This window comes from Carassius carassius, chromosome 33, assembly GCF_963082965.1.
Source record: "Carassius carassius chromosome 33, fCarCar2.1, whole genome shotgun sequence".
Taxonomy (NCBI): Eukaryota; Metazoa; Chordata; class Actinopteri; order Cypriniformes; family Cyprinidae; genus Carassius; species Carassius carassius.
The window spans coordinates 30,115,226-30,137,220 of record NC_081787.1 but is presented as its reverse complement, the minus strand read 5'-3'; the positions used below and the strand labels follow the sequence as shown (position 1 = coordinate 30,137,220).

At 38.2% G+C, this 21,995-nt stretch overlaps 2 protein-coding genes across 3 annotated transcripts in view; one reads left to right on the top strand and one right to left on the bottom strand.

The window, feature by feature from the left end:
* The first annotated feature begins 3,694 nt into the window (after window positions 1–3,694).
* atoh8 (atonal bHLH transcription factor 8) lies at window positions 3,695–7,896 on the top strand. Of its 2 annotated transcripts, none has more exons than XM_059522223.1 (3): window positions 3,695–4,502; window positions 5,091–5,282; window positions 6,947–7,456. In XM_059522223.1, exons 1-3 carry the CDS (start codon window positions 3,975–3,977, stop codon window positions 7,136–7,138), a joined length of 912 nt encoding a protein of 303 aa, XP_059378206.1. In that variant the 5' UTR covers window positions 3,695–3,974; the 3' UTR covers window positions 7,139–7,456. The 2 variants fall into 2 exon arrangements, with proteins under 2 accessions (XP_059378206.1, XP_059378205.1); XM_059522222.1 differs by lacking the exon at window positions 6,947–7,456 and adding an exon at window positions 7,463–7,896 and having other exon boundaries at window positions 3,706–4,502.
* A 2,700-nt stretch (window positions 7,897–10,596) lies between these two features.
* The window catches only part of LOC132114080 (lactosylceramide alpha-2,3-sialyltransferase-like), a 28,966-nt gene continuing 17,567 nt past the window's right edge, over window positions 10,597–21,995 (bottom strand). Inside the window, exons 4-7 of the mRNA XM_059522221.1 lie at window positions 17,921–18,258; window positions 16,545–16,731; window positions 16,308–16,466; window positions 10,597–10,854 (exon numbers count right to left, since the gene is read on the bottom strand). Coding sequence (XP_059378204.1) covers window positions 10,597–10,854; window positions 16,308–16,466; window positions 16,545–16,731; window positions 17,921–18,258 — 942 coding nt within the window. The remainder of the gene's footprint in view (window positions 10,855–16,307; window positions 16,467–16,544; window positions 16,732–17,920; window positions 18,259–21,995) is intronic.

Genomic DNA, 21,995 nt, shown 5'->3' with positions numbered 1-21,995 from the left:
CAGTAGCCAGTACAAACATAACAGGGGATTTATCATTAACATTTGTTTCTCTGGATAATGTTATATGAAGTACCATTACTTCAAACGAGTTATACTTGAAGCCTGCCCTCTGAGAAATCCTGAAAACGTTGTTATAAATTGAAGCAACACCTCCACCTTTGCCTTTTAGACGTGGCTCATGTTTATAACAGTAATCTTGGGGGGTGGACTCATTTAAAATAATGTAATCATCAGGTTTTAGCCAGGTTTCTGTCAAACAGAGTACATCCATATTATGATCAGTGATCATATTATTTACAAAAAGTGTTTTCGTAGAAAGGGATCTGATATTCAATAAGCCAAGCTTTATCATTTGTTTATCCATATTGCTTCTGTTTTTTATTTGTTGAACCTCAATTAAATTGTTAATCTTAACTTGGTTTGGACGTTTTTTGTATTTTCTAGTTTGGGGAACAGACACAGTCTCTATAGTGTGATATCTAGGTGAAAGAGTCTCTATGTGCTGAGAATTAACTGACCTCTGTGACGGGAGGCAGCTAGCAGACGGTCGGTTTAGCCAGTCTGTCTGCTTCCTGACCTGGGCCCCAGTTAGTCAAGTATAAACACGAAGACTATTTGCCATATTTCTAGAGAGAAGAGTGGCACCACCCCAGGAGGGATGAAGACCATCTCTTTTAAACAGGTCAGGTCTGCCCCAAAAGCTCGTCCAATTGTCTATGAAACCTATGTTATTCTGTGGGCACCACTTAGACATCCAGCCATTGAGTGATGACAATCTGCTATGCATCTCGTCACCACGGTAAGCAGGGAGGGGACCAGAGCATATTACAGTGTCTGACATCGTGCTTGCAAGTTCACAAACCTCTTTAATGTTATTTTTAGTGATCTCCGACTGGCGAAGTCGAACATCATTAGCGCCGGCATGAATAACAATCTTACTGTATTTACGTTTAGCATTAGCCAGCACTTTTAAATTTGCCAAGATGTCAGGCGCTCTGGCTCCCGGTAAACATTTGACTATGGTGGCTGGTGTCTCTATATTCACGTTCCATACAATAGAATCACCAATAACTAGAGCACTTTCATCAGGTTTCTCAGTGGGTGCATCACTGAGTGGGGAGAACCTGTTTAATGTTTTGATCGGAACAGAAGAGCGGTGTTTTGACCCACGACTACGCTGCCTCACCGTCACCCAGTTGCCCTGCTGCAGGGGCTCTGTTTCCGGAACCGAACAATGTACAGGAATCCCTGAGCTAGACGCATCCAAAGCCATATCTAGAGCCCTAACATTCTTACTGTCCTCAATTAAAGTTTGGATGCGTGTCTCTAATTCTGAAATCTTCTCTGTCAGCCTAACTATTTCCCTGCATTTATCACATGTGAATCCCTCATCAGCGACAGAGATAGATAAACTGTACATGTGGCAAGAGGTGCAAGAAACAATGATAGGAGAAGCCATTACTCACTGTGCTTGATGAAATATTCTTACTGCGGTTGTTTGATGAACTTGTGAAAAACTGGAGCGAGGGAGAGGAGAAAAGAAAACAGTGATAGGTTCGAATGAAGACGCTAATGACAAGCTAACGAGTGCTAACGCTTTGCAGGTGTACTGCACTCACGGAAATAAAAAAAAAGTGAACGAAGTTAATCTGATAAGATTGATCGGTAATATCAGAAATATGGTGTGAATTAAGTTATATTTTACCACTTTTAAAAAAAAACAGAGAGTGTTAGTAAGATAAAGATTCTAGAGAAAAAATAAAATAACAGCTACACGGAGCTACGATTTGCTACAGAAGGCCAACAGGAAGTAGAGAAAACACTGTCCAACCTAAAAAAAATTACAGAATAATTTTTTAAATTACAAACCTTAAATTACAGAATATCTCTATTGCCAGTGAATATGCTAATATCTCACATATCTCTTGCTTGGCCAAATTCACCAACACTTTCTCCTGCTCAAAGAGTGTTGTTCAGTATGATTACCACCTAATTCTGGATCCATCTGTTGGTGCTGGAATAAGAGATGAGCAGCCCCAGCATGATGTGGAAGAGATTGAGGTGGATGTGTGACTTCAGTGTGACTCGGCCTCTGCCAAACATCTCACGATGAACAGCTGAGATCCACACACATCATGCCAAGATCTCACTGCTGTCAGCACACACACACATCCTGAGCACCAGCGGCTCAACGGGAAAGAAGGGCACTTCTCATATTTATTTATTTATTTTTTCTAAACAAAAATGTAAATATATTAGGGGTGAGCGATATTGAAAAAAATAAATAAATAAAATAAAAAGCATCAGTGGTGCAAAATTCTTTAATCAGAAATGAATAATTTCAGGTAAACGTACACCTTCAATTTCAGCTATAAATTATCCTGCAGAAGAGAGCATAGTGACATTACTCAGTTCAGTTATTCAGTGACCTCATTCGATAGTTTCCAGTCAACTAAATAATAAAATAATAATACAGTTTTTCATGTAAATTGAAGCAAAACAGTGTTATTTTAAAATGCATTACATTAAATAAAATGACTATTCAGCAAAATTTCAGCAAAGGGAGTACATTAATAAAATCAAAGTTAACTTCATTTAGTTTTGGGACTATTTGAATACTTTTGTTGGCATAACAATGGATCTTATTAGTTTGTGCGGAGAGTAATGTGTTGTGTGCTGCTGGAGATGATTGTGTGGTGATCACCGAGAGGAGGAGCTTGTGCTCAGCTGTGTGTGTGTGTGTGTGTGTGTGTGTGCTTCAGTGTCACTGACTCACACACTGCTCACACACACAGTCTGTGTGAAAAACCTCTCCTGAGCTTAACCTCATTCAACAAATCATTTTCTGAGTGTGCTAAATTTGCAGACATTATTCTAACAAGGAATAAATTAGAGAAAAACAAAAACAAACAGCAGCTTGAACTAAAAATAAATATCTAACCTAAATACAGATGAAGTTACTGTGTGAAGCATGCACTTAAACAGATTGTGAAACCAAAGACGTTTTTGATTTCATGACATTTCATGTATTGTTTAATTATAGGACCACTTTTATAACTTTATGATTTATAGTGAACAATAACCTACCTAACTATATATAATAAACTTACAAAAATAAACATAATCAGACTTTTTTTCTGAGACAGTTGTTTGCATTTAGGCTACAGGGTTTAATATAATATATAATATTATATAATACAGAGTTTATATTGCACACAGTGCTCCTGCTATGAAGACCTTGACACAGAAGTAAAGTTAGTTTGCCAATTAAACTCTTTGCACCTATGTTTTTAGCCCAAAAACATCCTTGTTATTGCACATGGCTCCGTTTATGGAATAACCATTTTATGTGTTTTATTATAATTTTCAACTTTTAATGTAGCCTATGCAGTGAAATAAATCCATTAAACGACACCATTTGAGATGAAGGTATTAAACAAACTAAATAGAATAACTGTAAAACAGATTATGCTTTTATTGTTTTTATACACGGCACTGAACTCATATTTTGATGTTTTATATAATATATCTACTTAATGCAAAATGCATATCTAATTTTCTGATTAATGCATAATCAGGGAAACTAAGCCTTGTGTTTGTGCATGTGTGTGTGTGTGTGTGTCTCGTTCGTTGAAGCGTGTCGAGGAGGCGCTGCCTGGAGAAGTGTCGGGTCCTCCTGGAGGGTTTATTTTGGGCGGTCTCTCTCTCTCTCTCTCTCTCTCTCTCTCTCTCTGCAACAGGGGCTTCTGTGTTAACTGAGGCTAAATAAGCACAGATGAACTGTGGAGCACATTCAGAAAAATGTCCTGGCGATGTATGTGTGACTTCACAAGCCCCTCGGAGCCCGCAGGAGGAACGCGTCGCCTCTCACACACTCTGACATGAAGCGGGCATGTTCCTCCGAGAGGACTCTCCTGCTCCACTGACTGCGTTTGATCTTCATCCTGGACCTTCAGACAGCGCGGACACCCGACATGAAGAACCCGCATCTGGACGGACACTGCAAGATCCTGACCTCGGGGGACAAGAGACTGAAGCGCAGAGCGCGAGAGCCGCTCCAGCGCGTCAGTGACGAGCATTCACCCTACTTTAAACTGTACAAGGACGCGCATCTCATGGCACAGACGGACGGCGGTGCGAGAGAGACGCGCGCCTCGGGGGTCTTCGCGTCGGGGGACGACGGCGCCCTGGATATGAGGATTAACACTTCGGTGTCTGGAGAGGCTCCTGACTCCAAACTGAGAGCCGTCCCAGAGAACACTGTCAGTGGCAGGACCGCTCAATCGAGCACGCGCAGCGCGCAGGTTTTTCCTCTGGAGCGAGCGTTGTCTCAGCGCGCCGCCTCTCAGGCGCCTGGCGAGAGCGCGCAGTCACCCAGGAGACGCGCGGGAGAGCCGCCGGAGATCAAAGCCATTCAGCAGACGCGCAGACTGCTGGCGAACGCGCGCGAGAGGACGCGCGTGCACACCATCAGCGCAGCCTTCGAGGCGCTGCGAAAGCAGGTAAACTCTGGCACTGCTGTTCAGGAGAATACAGCAGCCTGGAGAACACCTAGACTGCGATGCAAGTTAGGATAGAAGCAAAGGAATGACCGTGAGCTGTTAAGGAACTTTATTACACAGGAAGACACGCTGTCCTATTGTAAAAAACTGATTCTCATATTTTGCAGCTTTGATGGAGATGTTTCATAGTCGTAACTTATTCCATCATCACAAAACAAAGTTAAAGATTGAAATAATCACTGAATATATGACACAATCACGCTTGCACATTAACGTGTTGAATTATTGCAGGCAGCTCACACCTGAAATAGCACTTTATATAATAGAGATGGTTTTAGAAAACCAGGAAAACATCAGAATCAGAGATGCATGCTCGATCAAATCCCAATTCTGCTGTAAAGCAACTCTAGCACGAGCGCTCCAGTGACTCAGTGTTGGTTCAGTTCAGTAGCTGTGAGATGTGATTCAGTTCAGCTCGGTGCCGGACACACTAACCTGACTTCTGATGAATCAATAATACCCTTTCATTGTTTGTTTAGCCAGTCATTACAGTACTCATAATCATAACACTGATCCATACGTCCACAGGTGCCCTGCTACTCGTACGGCCAGAAGCTCTCCAAGCTGGCTATATTAAGAATCGCCTGTAACTACATCCTGTCTCTGGCTCAGCTGGCAGACCTGGACTACTCTCCGGACCAGAGCCAGCTGAGCTTCAGGGAGTGTGTGGAGCAGTGCACCCGGACGCTGCAGGCCGAGGGACGCTCCAAGAAGAGGAAGGTACTCTGGGTTTACTCTTCCACTGTTAGATCCTTTATTATATGATTCTGGGAAAGAAAACAATGTGTGCATCTCAAACCCGTGCCTAGCAATGCTCACCTCTCTCATGTGAACCATGTCTCTGACACACTAATGGTGAATAATTATAGATCGCTCACTAGAAGATTACGATTGCATTCCTTTACACTTTATTTTGACAGTCCACATTAGACTTCTGCTTACTAGAAGTAACTTTACAACTACATGTTAACTAGCAGTCATTATTAGTAGTTTAATATCTGCTAAGACTTTATTTTGATGCTCCCCAACACATATTCAGTAGAGTATTATCAGACTGTTAGGTTAGGGTTCGAATAAGTTAACATTGTTTCTTGCAGAGTGACTGAGAGTCAGAGGTGGTTAGATTACAGATTACTTGATGAAAACTAGTTAGTAACGTGATCCAGGTTACTCATTTTAGGTAATGTAATCTGACTACTTTTTAGAGTACTATTAGATTACTTTTTTAGATTACTTGTTTTAAACTTACATTAAATGTACTGTGTATCAATATAAAAAAGCAAAGAGAAAGAAAACATATTACACTTTTTGATATCAACATCATAAAATGCATTAAACATTACATTAGTGAGTTGATAGAGAGTTAACGAATTGATAAAAACCGAATAATTTATTCAATCATAAAGACGTAAAATAAAAGCAGTTCAAACACTTGAACACTAAAAATATAAATATTGTATTTGTTTATCTGGGTGACAATGTGACCATTAACCGACACCAGAGAACTGTTAACATGCAAATGTGTTGTTAAATGATATTAATATTAATATACATAACCACAAGCAAATATTCTGTTTTAAGGGGTGACAAAAACTTTTGGGAATCTCTGCATTAATAAAACATGGAAACAACAATGACTTGCTCAAAGTCTTCCAGGTTTGAAATATATTTGTCCAGACTTTCTGAATCAATAAATTATCAGTGATTTGCTGCCATTGTGTGAATAATATCCAATCAATGCAATCCATAAAAAAGTCACTGTAGTCTGATTATAAGCATTTTAAAATACTAGACTTTATACTTACAAGTATGTATTTTTTGGAATCTGTTTCTAACAGTTCCTCCCAGCACTGTTTAATTAGAGTCAGTAATGAGCAGATATGAAGCGGTCAGTCTCTAATGACTGCTAGTGGACATGTACAGTCACTGATGTCAGTGTGAAGTGGAAGGACATGATTCGGCCATCCACTAGTTATTTTCTGCAGGCCATAAGAGTACTCGTGGCAGAGCATGCATTATATGTGTGTATACGTGCCAATTAGAGGGAATTTCCCCCGTGCCTAATAACCATCCCATTAAATGACATTATCATCAGCTTTTGTCAGAGGCAGGACTGGGTGTTCCGCCAGCTTTTTCCTCCTCTGCGTCCCGGCCGAATAAATGGAGTGATTGATGTTTTTGGGGGAGTTTTTTGACAGTCATGTAGTCCTGATTTCCTGCAGCGCTATCCTATATCAACATGTCGCTGGTGCCACTCACGCAGTGTATGTTTTCCTCTGATAGGAGAGTTCAGAAGGTTTATAATGCGGTTATTAGCAGTCGTTGAGCAGCTGGGGCAGAGCTGCACACATGAAGGCTCCTGCGCTCCCCCCGTCCCCCGTCAGAGCCAGACACCAGATGTTCTCAGCGCTGCTTGGGAAGTCCTGCTGGCGCCACTCAGGGCAGAGGGCAGGGGGAAGGCACGCGAGCCGGAGCCCAGAGAACACATTCACTGCAGGAACTGGCACATTCCCCAGCGCGCTCTTGGCCCGCTTCCCAGCTCTCTCTTGGCCATCTGTTCCAAAAAAACACTTTGAAATAAAAACGCAGCGCTCATCACTCTCTTAGGATACGGCTCCACGCAGCAGCTGTTACAGAGGCGAGGGGAAGCGGGAGGAGGGGCGCCGGCCAAGAAAGAAATCCCTTTGTCAAGTAGAGCCAGTGAGTCTGAGGGGAAAAATGTTTTGGCAAAGCTCTGAGCGAACATGGAAATGTGCATGAATGTTGCAACTCGGGAACCTTTTTCAACAAGTCCATTTCAAAGCAAATAGACTGCTATATCCAGTCAGAATACTGTGCTTTTGTTGTTTGGATTTTTGACAGCTTTTTGACATTGATTTTGTTGTTGTTCTTCACAACAGGAATAAAATGAAGAACGTGTATGTGGAGAAAGAAGGATCTCAATCCGTCATCATGAAGACACTTATAAGTGTAAAGTGATTTTACACTGCACTATTGACTTTACTACAGCTAACAGAGTCAAAAACAAAAGCGCTCAAGGCTCTGAATATGCTTTTCTACAACCTTTGCACAGCAGAAACACTTTTCATACAGATGATATAAAGTCAGTTCATTTTCCATTGTTACAGAATGCTGGTTATTTATTTTTGTTTGTTTTCCAGTTTAACAAATCGTACACAGCTAGTTCATGTGCAAATTATGTAAAAAAAAAAAAAAAAGTCCTGCCATGTGCAAGAAAGCACACATTTTCTTTTCTTTTTGTAATCCATACAATTATGTTATTCATTTTATCAATTGCATTATAAACCATGATATAAATGCATATAATTCAGCACTCATCGCTTGTCTTCCTTTCGGTTCATATTAACAGTATTTCTAGATCTTAAACAAGTCTATGCTCTGTCAGCCAGTCACTTATGTAAGTCTGTATTTTATAAAAGTGTTTACTGTTGAAATACTGTTTTCAAGTTAAACGTAGTCCAAGAATTCATCTTCATGACTGAAGAACTGCTTTTCTGAGGAATTAATAGGCAGTTGCTGGTAAGCTGCCAGAAACATCAAACTCCAGGAGGAAACATCTGGTCATTCTGACCTGTGTCTGTGACTCCTATCATTAAATCAAACGAATCAATGTTTTAATTATGTCACAAACTGTATTATCTGTTGTTCTTCATATATACATACACAAACTCACACGCACATATACATATATAGAAAAGTATTCAGTCATCGCTTCCAAGCAGATCTTTTGGTCAGGTAGTGTATATAATGCATTTGATCGTATGTGAAAGTTTTGCACATTCTGTTCCTCCTCTGAGCAATAATACATAAACAACTTAAGACTGTTGATTGATTAGTGCTTGACAGATGTTTATAAGCAGTTTTTTAACTACTTACATTGAGTGAACCAGACACATTGTAAGGTTGTGGGTGGCACACGTTGATCTTTGTGGACAGGTTACATGACTGATGATTTCTGACAGCTGCTAAACAGACTGACTTAGAGTGTGTTGTCTGTCTAGGTCTGCTACACGCTGAGCTCACACATTTCTGTCAAGTAAAATGCAGAGCATGATATAAAAAGAATAAGTCCACAACAAAAATAAACTATTTACTGCCTCAAATAAGTTAAGGTTAATTCCTTGTTAAGAAGATGGCCAATTCTTTACTTTTTTTCCCTTTTTTACTTACTCCATACCACAGACTCTCTAAAAGTAGTGAATGTCCATATCTATCTCCAGTATTTGGTGAGATCTGCCTCAAGATGTGGTTTTGGTTTGAGTCCTTCCTGAAGGACAGAAGCTTTAAGCTCTTTTGTGAAGGAGAGGCGTCTAACCCCTGGGGTACCTCAAGGTTCGATGCTTGGCCCACTCTCATTCTACACACATAACATCACAGAGTCCACACTGGACACAGGAAGCATCAGGATTTCATTTAAATTGAGAAAAATATAATTTGGCTGCCACATTCATATACCATTTACAACCTACTAGATCAGATCAGGCTTATTCCAGGAGAAGCATTTTTACTGATTTGTTTTATCAGCTAGAGGATAGACAAGCATCTAAAACATAGGAACATGTGACCTTTCAAAAATATGGCTCAGTTCAGCAGAGGAATATGTTAATGTACAAATAAAAACGTTGGATGGGCAAAAATGCTGCGAAAAAAAAAGGTGCTGCTCTTCAACATCAGGACAATGACACCCACCTGCCTCATTACTTTAACATTTATTTAGCCATTTTAAGATGGTTGTAAAGGTTTACTAACTGATCTTCCAGCTAACGCACATCACACTTCACTGTTTCCTGGTAAAAACACTAATCAGATACCAAAAACACACTTTATAAACACTTACAGTGGGCTGTAATAAAAACAACAAAAAATAATAATAAAATATTAAATAATAAATCCTAACCATTATCCCCTTACCAAAATGTCAGTGATTTAACTTCTCTGAATATTTAAAATATTGGTGTTCAGACACAGTGAGACCTGAGGCTATAGTAAGTTTTTAAAAGCTTTTAATAGCTTAAACATGTGCTTTAAATAAATAAAGCTCATAAACGGCTGTTGAACCCATAATTTGACCCAGAAACAGCATTCAATGTCACAAGAGCAGATCAAAACACAGGGACATACTTGATGACCCACATCAGACCTTCAGACCCACCGCTCAGCCTTCAATAAAGGTCAACAATCACAAAACCACTTTTAAAACCTTTATTGCATGTACAGCATAAACACAAGACACATTGAAGCAAGCAATGAAGCAAGAATGCCATAAATATCAAAGACATGCTAACACATGGGTGTCTGTAAAACTGCTTGGAAACTACACACACATATACGTGGTATGTGTGAAAATGTTTGTACTGCTGAATGAAGTTTGAAAATGTGAAAATCTCAATACTGTCTTGCAGCTGTATCAATGAGTAGCATTTCTTCATCAGACAGCTAGCGTTAATTAGCCCATTAATTACAACAAACAATTTAAAAGACCTACATTTCTAAATTCAAGAATGAAGCAAAGATGGATGCAGTTTCTCTTTACAAATGGTTCACTAGACTGTTCAGTTGTATGTTCTACAACAACGGCTCCATCTGTTGGAAGAATACATTTATTGCAATGATAAAACAAATTATTACTGACCTAACATTAACAAAAAATATGCTTAAAGAAAATGACAAATTATAATATCTTGCATGTTCAGACATCCAGAATCTGTAAAGGTTATATTGCATATTAATATAAACATTTGTATAAACAAAAAAACCCACCAAACAGCTTTAAATTAAATACTTTTGCAAAACATCTTTTTAAAACAAAAGACACTAAACATGAAGATATAAAAGTTTAATCTAAAACCTTTTTGTGACATTAGTTTTGATCTAAAATAGAACCGAGCATCAGTATCACAGCAGTAAAAGGTAAAATATTCAGCAGTTCAACAGTAGTCTTTCAATGATTGTTTTTAAGTTAATTCTTCTTCACACGTGTCACTGAGAGAGTCTGTCCCTCAACAGAAGACAGTCACCCTGAACAGAAGTTGCAGTGGATTCCTCCCGTGAGGTCAGTTATACTGCCTGATGTTATCAGACGCTTGAGGAAAGCTGTCTCGGTGTGCACGTCATGCATGGCTTCCTTCAGCATGGACGTCATGAGTCTGTGGTCGTAGTAATGCAGAGGAGCGTCCTTCTGGCTGAGGTTATAGCCAAAGCCTGCTAAACTCACCTCATCACACAGGTATGTTGCCAGATTGAGCGCAGACACCCCTAACGTAGGGACATTCTGGAGAGGAAACACAACATTGAGAATAGATTTTAAACACACACACACACAGTCACACACACAGTCACAGACACAGTCACAGACACAGACACACAATATCTCATACACAGACCTCTAAAGTCACGAGTGTGAAGTGAATGAATGTAAACTTTATGAATGAAAAGAGCACAAATCAAACAGCATTACTGTTGCCTCTAGTGCATCTCAGAAATCAGAGCTTTGCAAGAGTAATATCACATATACATCATACACTTTCTATTATTTGTATATATTTAAAAGGCAATGATTTAAAGCTTAGGCTACGATATGATACGAATGAATAGAATAAGCACAGCGCGCTCACCAATCAAACAGCCGCGCTGCGTGTCAGTCTCTCAAAAACCAAATCAGTTCTCGCTCAAGAGAAGGCTAATAATCAACTTAGATACGGATACATTTTCTACTTGTCCCACATGTTTGCATCTTTCTTTGCTGGTTTGCGCGGCACACACACATTTGTTTAGTGAAGTAAAAAAAAAAGACTCACTTTAGACGCCCTATTTTAACGATCTAAACACAAAGTGTAAAGTGCACGGCGCAGGTGCACTCAGGTTGTGTCCAAATCCACTTTTGCTATTTTAACAACGGAAAAACGGTTGGCGCGCATGGGTGCATGTTCTAAACGGGTTGTCCCTATTCTCTTAATGAGTAATGGGTGTTTTTTGGGCGTAACGTGCAATAAACCAATCAGAGTCTCATCTTCCATTCCCTTGAAGAACCAGTTGCGCTCGTGCCATGACGGATTTGCTATTTACACGACGAAATTGCCAAGCGCAAAGACAGAACGCGAACAGCAACAGCCTAATTCTGATACATGTGATGGCTATGACATGTAGGCATTTATTTATATATATGTATGTATATATATAAATATATATATTTAACCTACAAAAAAAATTCTTATGCATTGCAATCCTTTAATTTTTAATATTTGGCATGTTTGTGTGCTGCTGTGCGTCCCTGTGTTTAATAAGCAGTGTCTACGCTCTTTAAATAGCAAAGAAAACACATTGCGCCAGACTTTAGACCAGGTTTGAGTTGGTCTAGGTCACTGCGCCTGAACACAACTCTTTTTTAAACGAGGTGGTGCTGGACGGGAAAATGCGAACAGCGCCGAACTGAAACTAGCAAACACACTTGTGCTGCGCCTTGCGTCGCATCGCGCTGGGTGTATTATAGAGCCCTTAGAGTTCTGCGCATTTAATTGATTCAGTCAAGTTCAAATGATCACTAAACGTTTGTCATGACATCTGTCTGCTTGCATGACAAATACATTTTTAGAAATATTATATATATATATATATATATATATATATATATAAATTAATTAGAAATAATTTGAAAAAAAAAAAAAAAATGAATCTTTAAATTAAACAAACTTACATTGTCTGGTCAATCTGGTGGTACATTCCAAGATGGCGGCATGTCTTTTTGTTGCGTTTGTTGAGTATGTGGTTGTCTAATTTTGTATTGTTTTTGAGTGTTTTATAAATTAAGACTTTTTTTCTTTAGATATAAAAGAAGAATTTAAGGGTTTTAGAAATTGAACCAGGGGCCGTGTCAGATTTGAGACTTTCTGAAGCATATCTTTCTCAACCGGATTTAGGATTTACAAAGGGATTACAAAGATGGGCTCTGGATCTTCTGGAGCGTATTTCCCTAATTTCGATTCATGATTTGAGATTGTTTGGCCCTGATGAGTACCACACCTTGCTGGATAAAGGAAAGTGCTTTTGATATTTTCTCTATGCTAATAAAGATATGATGATACTGTTCAAGGTGTTTTTTATTTTTTATTTGGTTACTCTGTCTTGAAGTATAATTTCAAAAGTCTTCAACCCTGGAAGTTTCATGAGATACAGTTTAATTGCCACTTGAAACCGCTTCAGAAGAGTTTTCTGGGATTATACTGGTCTTTTTTATCATCAGACTGTACATTATGGATACTGTATATGCACATATGCAGATATTTTCTTTTTTATTAAGTTGATAAAATTCTGTGCACCTGATAAGGTTTGCCAGAATCATGGTTGTGCACGGTGTTGTTGTTGTTACTTCAGGTAGTTCTCTCCTTTCTTTGAGGAGGAGGAAAAATGATCCACGAAATCTAGACTGCAGAGGGCGCTCATTTTACTGTTACTGTTGATTTCTGGAAATGTCCAACAGACTCCGTGTCCTGATGTCACAAGTTTTAACACACCTGCTGATTTTAAATCAAGGACTGGTTTGTTCATTTAAATGTTTGAAGTTTACTCACAAAGTTGGATGTGTTACGTATCTGGGCAGATACAACTGATGCAGACATTATGGTTTGGTTAAAAAATTCTGTTCCAAATAAAGACACAAGCATTGTCGTTTATAATGTTTATAGGGCTGATCGAACCAATAGAGGAGGTGGAGTTGCAGTTTTTATTCAAACTAAATATTGCATAAATATGCTTTTATCTAAATCAGTGAAAAATCTATTTGACCTTTTTTAAATATTAAGTTCCTAAATATTATTTTAGTTATTTTTATAAAAATTGAGTTATTTATATGAATGCTTTTTTTTTTTTTTTTTAGAAAGTTTAGAGTTAAAGGCAGACATAATGTATGGTTTACCCCTGAACTGTCAAATTTACTTCGAGAATAGTAATCTGGCTTGGTCTAAAGCCAGAAGTACTAATCTAAAGGAATACTGGTTGATTTTCTGACAATTGTGTCTACTGCTACGATTAGAAAAGCTAAGATTGACTACTTTTAGAAACTTCTTGTAATCTGAATAATTCAAAAACTTTTCAAAAAACTTTTGGAAAAATATTAGAAATCTCATTGAAAGTATATACATTTTAGTCGTTGTCATGGATTATTATGAATAATGTAAAATTTTGTATAAAGCTAAAATAATAGATTGTTTAAATGAACATTTTGTGGCCACTGGTACACCTCATCACTGTAAATCATTTTAATGTAGACCAATTATTTGATTTTAACTCAGTAACGGTTACAGAGGTTAATAAGGCACTTAAATCATTAGATAGTAAAAAAATAAGTTGGCTCCACATTTCTTAAAGCTGGCAGCTGATTTTATTGTGCCACCACTAACCTATATTTAAATTTTTTCTTTATCTACAACTTAATTTCCTTCTATCTGTAAAACTGCTTATGTTTGGCCATGAATTAAACGGGATGATCCAACTGTATTGAATAATTATAGGCCTATTTTAAAATTGTCTGTTTTATCAAAGGTTTTTGAATTGCTTGTGAATGATCAATTAAAAGAGTTTCTATCTTTTAAAAATGCCTGGTCACAGTTCCAATCCAGTTTTAGTGCATCCACAGCAATTATAAAAGTATTAAATGACTTAATGGTTTCATTGGATAATAAAAACCAAAGTGCTGCTCTTTTTATCGATTTATCCAAAGCTTCTGATTCTGTAAGTCATGAAATTTGAAGCAGAGGCTACTTAATATAGGTTGGATGGTCGTTTATCACTTATCAGACAGAGATGAATGTATAAATACAGAGGGACTCACTTCTAGTATTCAATGTAAATATCGGCGTACCACAGGGATCGGTCCTTGGGCTGTTATTATTCATTTTATAAATTAATAATATTGGGAATAATCTCACACATTCAGAGTTTTCATTTATACGCAGATGATATGGTGATTTACTCCTCTGCATCAACACTGGATCAGACTCAGAGTCATCTTCAATCTGATTTTGATGCAGTTCAGCAAACACTGATTTAAAACTTAATCTAAATTAGGAGAAATCAAAACTTCTATTTATTTACAAAAAGAAAGTCTACACTTCCAGACTCATGCTCAATAACTACTCTTCAAGGTTTTGAGATTGAAGTAGTTTCTAATTATAAATACTTGGGATTTTAAATTGACGATTCTCTCTCTTAAGAGAGAACACACTCATGCTGGCTACAAATGGACACATCAGAATATCTGACAGCTGGATTCGACTAAGTCTGCAAGGTTGTGAAATTAAATGTTTATTAGATATTTAAATATTAGTACAAATGATCTAAATCCATGTTTGCTGAATGCTAACGTAAATAGAGATAGTTTCGGTTTTACGTCAGCATTCAGCAAACACACAATCAGTGTTTGACTTTCTGTTACGAATAATATAAAAGCAAACGCTGTAATACTTTTTCGTATACAGTTTAGTTTCTTTGTTTAACAGTTCTGACCAGGAACATATCAGACAAAACTGTTCAACAGAGACCATAACTAATGAAGAAGCAGAATTGGAGCGCTGTGTGCTGAGGTGCTGCCGCTCTCAGGGCCATCAAAATAAAAGTCCCACTTCCAACACATCGGCCAAACAGAAAAAATGATCAGCCATGTCGATATACTGGCTGGCCTTGGCGATATATCAGTCAGCCACAAAACGGTTTATTAAACTGTTTTATTACATGGCTCTGTGGAATACTTGATTCTGATTGGTCAGTCATGACATTCCTCAATGGCTCATCTGGATAACAGCAGTTGGCACTGTGTACTCGCGATAGGAATGGTTTATCTTGGTGGAAGCTTTGAGTTTGTTTAGCTAATAATGGCGTACAATTGTTTAATTATGTCATCCTGGCATTGCGGACTCGCTCTCATTTCATACAAAAGCAGCTGCTGCCATTTTGCTATGAATGTTTTGTACGCTGTAATGGATTATAAGAGAACAAACAAACTGGTAAGGTTTTAAAACATTTTCATCTTAATTCTTCTATTCCTTAATTATTTATGTGGTGAAATGTTGTGTAATAAGTGTTTTGCTCCACTTCATGTTGGGGTCCTGATCACTCTGTCTGGGTTTATTCTGAGATAACAACTGGCTGGATGAACACCATCCCTTATATAAAAACATCATCATATTTGCAATGCTGTAGATACTGGGGAAAAACTATCATATAAGAGTATCAACTATCATATATCTGCTGTGTTGGCAAAGGTTTATAAGTGATTTACGTTACAAATCCATTGGGACAATGCACACTGTGAGGAAGAGTTTAGCCCCTTTCATACATATTCTTCACTGGTAAGTTACCAATAATAGATCACGTGTGAACAGGACCTTCTCAAAAATCCCGGTAAGTATGTTCTGACAATCATATAGTTTTCATGGGGATGACATGATTACTCTGAGCGGTTTACAAAGCTCTGCTGCTTTTTAATGAGTTATTCTATGTATATATGCGCTAGATGGACATAATTAACCATTGCACCTTACAGCTTTTTGTTGCACTTCTCCATTCATCAGGACTGCGACTCTGCAGTTGGATACTTTTATGCTTTTATGATCTGGCACAGTGCCGAAGAGCTTTAAGCCTTGCATTTTTTTTTTTTCTTTTACATAAATGGCACCAAGTTCACAGACAACCCAATAAATAAAAATATAAAAGCAATGACAAGCAGCTCACCTGGTCCCAGCCCCACAGCCGTTTTCTAATACTGGGATAGTGAAGCAGATCCAAGGCCGTCTCTCGAATAATCTCTGGATTCAGCAGAAGGAACTGGGAGGCCTTGAGCGGGACACTCACAGGCACATTCTGCCAGAAAAACAGCCAGTCCCACAGCGACTGAAAGGAGAGCGTTAAACGTGGCATTCAGACATACTGCACTGATCAAGACAACCAATCTGCCTGATGCACACTCACAACGGACGTGTTGGTAATCATCGCACGAAGCCAGTCGAAGTCGACAGACTTATAGATCACAGCCACAAATCTGAGATCCGCATCGGTGTCTTCCCAGACCTTCGGGGATCCCTCAGGATAACTCATCCGGATGGAGGTGCGGTTCCCAACGTCTGCACTGAAACCTCGCACAGGACCGCTGTTCAATCTGCACACAAATGAAAGTCCTATAAACACATGTAGGGCTGCAGCAACTAATCGATAAAACCGTTTATTATCGAGAATGAAAATCATTGTCAGCAATTCTCATTATCGATTAGTCGGGTCTGTCCACAGTGTACGTACAACTGCAGCCGGTCGCATCAAATTACAGCACTGAATAACACATTTCTATAGACAAAATGCATATACATATATTGAGCAGAATGAAACCGAATGAGCTCCTGCAAGAAAAGTATGTGATCCAAGCTGGCCAAAACATGATAAATCTTTATTTGAAGTTTCAAGCTGATGCATTAGTTTAATGGCTTGCCTGTCAGGCGTCCTCTGCACAAAACAACTTGTTAACGGTCATATCCTTATCTGTAAATTTCACAAATTCACACAAGCCTTTCCATTTTGCATAAAGGCCTGCCCTAATAGTCTGTGTTAAGTTGCAATCTTTACTGAAAGAGCATCAAAACGTCGGGCGTGCACATTAAACAGGGAGCCACGAGAGAAAACATTCATTGTGCTGAAATATCTGTTGTTGAACATTTATATTTAGGTTTAAAAGTCGACATGCAGTGCGAGTAATTCATGAGAGGAGGAACTGTGAGGGGAACAGTGAACAGTAGCAAGCTATTTTTAATGATATTATAATTATTGCTGTTATATGTGAAAGAAAGTGCTTTATAGTGAAAGAGAGGCAGAAAAGAAAATTGTCAAGTGCTTTATAGTGTTTTTTTTATTCAGATACCCAATTAGTCAAAAAGTACATAAACAATGCCAGCAAGCATAGGAGGCCATTTTTGTTATTATGTGAATAAATACTATTTAGTCGTTTCAGTTTTTTTATTTGTCTAAAAATTACAATAACATTTTTAGATTTTTTTCTTTTGTTGTATTATTATTTTTATTTTTTTTTACAAATTGCTAAAATATTTGTGTTTTGTCTTATGACAGGTGTCTAATAAATTGAGCACTGCATGTTTTCATAGCATTCATGTGTTGGCACATTTGTTTTAAGGACATTGGGCAGAATGTGGAATAGTGTGTTTTTGTCAAGTAAAATTAAAATAAAGAAAACAGGGGTTTTAATTGGTTAATCATAAAAATAATCAACTAATCAATTATCAAAATCATTGTTAGTTGCAGCCCTACAAACATAACAAAACCCAATCAGGGCAGACTCTCACCTGATGATGGTATCGAACTGATTAAGAAGAGGTCCGAGCCCTAATCCTTTCAGTATCCCTCCATTTCCAATCACTAGACATCGACGGCAGTCCCTCGCTCCATGTCTCTCCTCAGAGGAGGCTGGTAGGAGGTCCAGGATCTCCTGAAGCTTGTTCTTCATATCCAGGAAACCAAACGGTGGAGAATATTGGAATATTTGTTCATGCAAATCAGTGTTCTTGTCCAAGAAGGGCTGTAGCACTGGTGTGGGGCTGTAATGTTCAGCTGCCATTCTCCGCCGGACAAAAGAAGTTCTGCATTCTTGGGCCAGTATCCCTCGGACATAGGACTGGACACGCTATGAGTGAAAATACAGCGCTTAATGCATGTCCTCATATCAACCCAACTCAAAACATTTGTTTCGTGCAATTTACATCATGGATAACAGGGCATCAGCAAACATAGTATCTTAATTATATGTTCTGCCAATCTTGGACAGGCACTAGTCTGTTTTAGATCCTAACTCAGTTTGCTCAAATATTTGACAAACTAAATGTTGTCACCCAGTAGATTTGTGTTTTACAATTTATAATTTTGATTGATATTTATATTGTGAAGATACTTAAAAACTTTCTAACTCTGAATTGAATTTATTTTAACCAAAAAAAAAAACCAAGTAAACTTATTAAAATAAGAATAGATTAATGACAAGCAATGGCACAAACAAATACAATAACGGGATACAACTAAAATCAACTGTGCTTTAAGTTTTTCAGGCAGGTTTAACAGTCATATTCAGGCACAGAAATACCACAGAAACAGAATAATCTATTTAACTTTAAAATAACACTGGTTAGTCTTTAATGCATAAACAAACATGAGTGACAGAGAGCAGCTGGTTTATATAGGTTGTTGTCTCTTTAAGAGACATGCACGGATCAACTGTTACACAAGTTTTGTTTCTCAACTGATAACATTAACCTAATAGCCTGTATACCAACAATGTTCAGTATAAATCAACTTTTTATATAAATACTTGGACTTTTTTTTTTTTTTTTTTTACATATAATGGTGTGAACTCTGGGTGTGAAGCAGCTCACAGAAAAGGTCTCACGTTCACAGTGTGCAAGTACTGAATTGAGCACTTGAATTAAAAAACAATTGTATGACTCAATAACACGTGCAAATGATGCATTCAGTCATCTGTCGCGAATCTCTTTCACATGTAAATATTTTCGTGAATTTTCCTCGTTACAAGCGCCGAAATTCAAGCCCTGATTTCTGTGTGAGAATCAGGCATATAAATAAGACTTATTATTTCAATCCCATTGCTTGACTGTTTTTTCTTTCTATGAAGCTTGTAATATGTACAAACTATTTGAATTAGAATTGTGTAAATTTTAATTATTGACAATGGTCATTTAACAAAACTGAATTTGATGTGGCGTTTAACACAGTTCTGAATTACATTTATTTTTAACTTGAATACTGAACATTTGAAATTTAATACAACTGATGTTTTTTTAAAAAGACGCATTTTCAAACAGAGGATTTTTAGTTCTCGTTCGGTTCAGTTAAGCTAGTTTTGTCATGGCCACAATATATTATCTCGTGGAAACGTGAGATATTTATTTTTTCGGAACGTCATATTAATAACTCGTGTGAGCATGATATGTTGTGACTACGAGATCATTTAGTGGAGATAATCTTAAGGACATCCAGGAATCGCTGTGCGGCTGCCTCTTTCTCTCGCAGTGGAAGTGTTTTTGCCGTCTCGAGGCAGACATTTCCATAGTTACAAACAACAAGGTCACATTTGATTTGATAAAAATTTGCTATTTATCATTTCATGGGACTATGATTAGCATAGTTTTCATATCAGCCACAGTTAACAATGACATTTTACATAACCTGGCATTATCAGAGATGGATAAAACATTTTTGTCCATCCCACAGACTTGTAAATCCATTATCGTCTTTACCTGAAATATTTGTATATTTTTATTATTAATATTAATATTGTTGTTGTTATTATTGGTTATATTTTTATATTTATTTTCCCTTTATTTGATCTCTTTTCAACGTTTTGCCGACAAAGCTTCGATTATGCTATGCAGCATTCAGCTCAGAGCACGGTCGAGTCCAGGACTCTGATAGTGGGTGACTCTGTTATCAGAAACATCCGTAGCAGGACTACAACAACATGCTGCCTTCCTCAAGCAACGGTCTCTGATGTGAACAAGGAACTTCAGAACATTCTGATGAAGCACAAGACTGCAAATCGAATCATCATCCATGTGGGGAAGAATGATATTCGGAAAGAGCAGTCAGAACTCCTTAAGAAGGACTTCAGTGAACTCTTTGAAACACTGCGAAGACTCAAAGTTCAGTCGTTCATCAGTGGACCACTCCCAGCAAGGGGAACAAATATGTTTTCACAGTTGCTTGGGCTGAACACATGGCTACAAAGATCTTGTAATATAAAAGGAGTGAATTTCATTGACAACTTCAATCTTTTCTGGGGCCATAGACAATTGTTTAAACCGGATGGCCTCCACCCAAACAAACTTGGTGCTAGAGTGTTTAAGGACAATATCTACTTCTCCCTCCGTCATCCTTCAGTAGAGTGTGTCAATCCATTCAGCACACACACACCGGGTCCGAGTCATCATGTGGTTGATATTTCCCACAAGGACACGGATAACACCACACAGCCAAAACAAGCACTGCCCATGGACACTATCCCGACTGAGCCCTGCCCACAGAGCTCCTCACAGACAGACTGTGATGTATCAAAACAGCTACAAGATTCAGCACCCAGGGATGACTTTCTGGAAAACAGCCAGGGAAGCCAGGACAACATATCACAGCCACCGGAAACACCAGAGACACAGCCCATCTCACCAGACACATTATCACTTTCTCCAGCATCTCCACTTCTGTGCTTCTCACAGAAAATGGAGGAATTGGTGTATGCTGGGACTAAACATAACCCCAGGTATTTATTCAATACAGTGGCTAAATTAACGAAAAATAAAGCCTCAACAAGTGTTGACATTTCCCAACACCACAGCAGTAATGACTTTATGAACTACTTTACTTCTAAAATCGATACTATTAGAGATAAAATTGCAACCATTCAGCCGTCAGCTACAGTATCACATCAGACAGTGCACTATAGACCCCCTGAGGAACAGTTCCACTCATTCTCTACCATAGGAGAGGAAGAATTGTATAAACTTGTTAAATCATCTAAACCAACAACATGTATGTTAGACCCTATACCATCTAAGCTCCTAAAAGAGGTGCTTCCAGAAGTCATAGATCCTCTTCTGACTATTATTTATTCCTCATTGTCATTAGGACATGTCCCCAAAACCTTCAAACTGGCTGTTATTAAGCCTCTCATCAAAAAACCACAACTTGACCCCAAAGAACTAGTTAATTATAGACCAATCTCGAATCTCCCTTTTCTGTCCAAGATACTAGAAAAGGTGGTATCCACACAATTATATTCCTTCTTAGAGAAAAATGGTATCTGTGAGGATTTCCACTCAGGATTTAGACCGTATCATAGTTCTGAGACTGCTCTCCTTAGAGTTACAAATGATCTGCTCTTATCATCTGATCGTGGGTGTATCTCTCTATTAGTTTTATTGGATCTTAGTGCTGCGTTTGACACAATTGACCACAACATTCTTTTGCATAGACTTGAACACTTTGTTGGCATTAATGGAAGTGCATTAGCTTGGTTTAAATCGTACTTATATGACCGCCATCAGTTCGTAGCAGTGAATGAAGATGTATCTTATCGATCACAAGTCCAGTATGGAGTACCTCAAGGCTCAGTACTAGGGCCGCTACTCTTCACGCTTTATATGTTACCCTTGGGAGATATCATCAGGAAACATGGTGTTAGCTTTCACTGTTATGCTGATGATACTCAGCTCTATATTTCTTCGCAGCCCGGTGAAACACACCAATTTGAAAAACTAATGGATTGCTTAGTCGATATAAAAAACTGGATGACGAGTAATTTCTTACTGCTAAACTCTGAAAAAACAGAGGTGTTAATTATAGGACCTAAAAACTCTG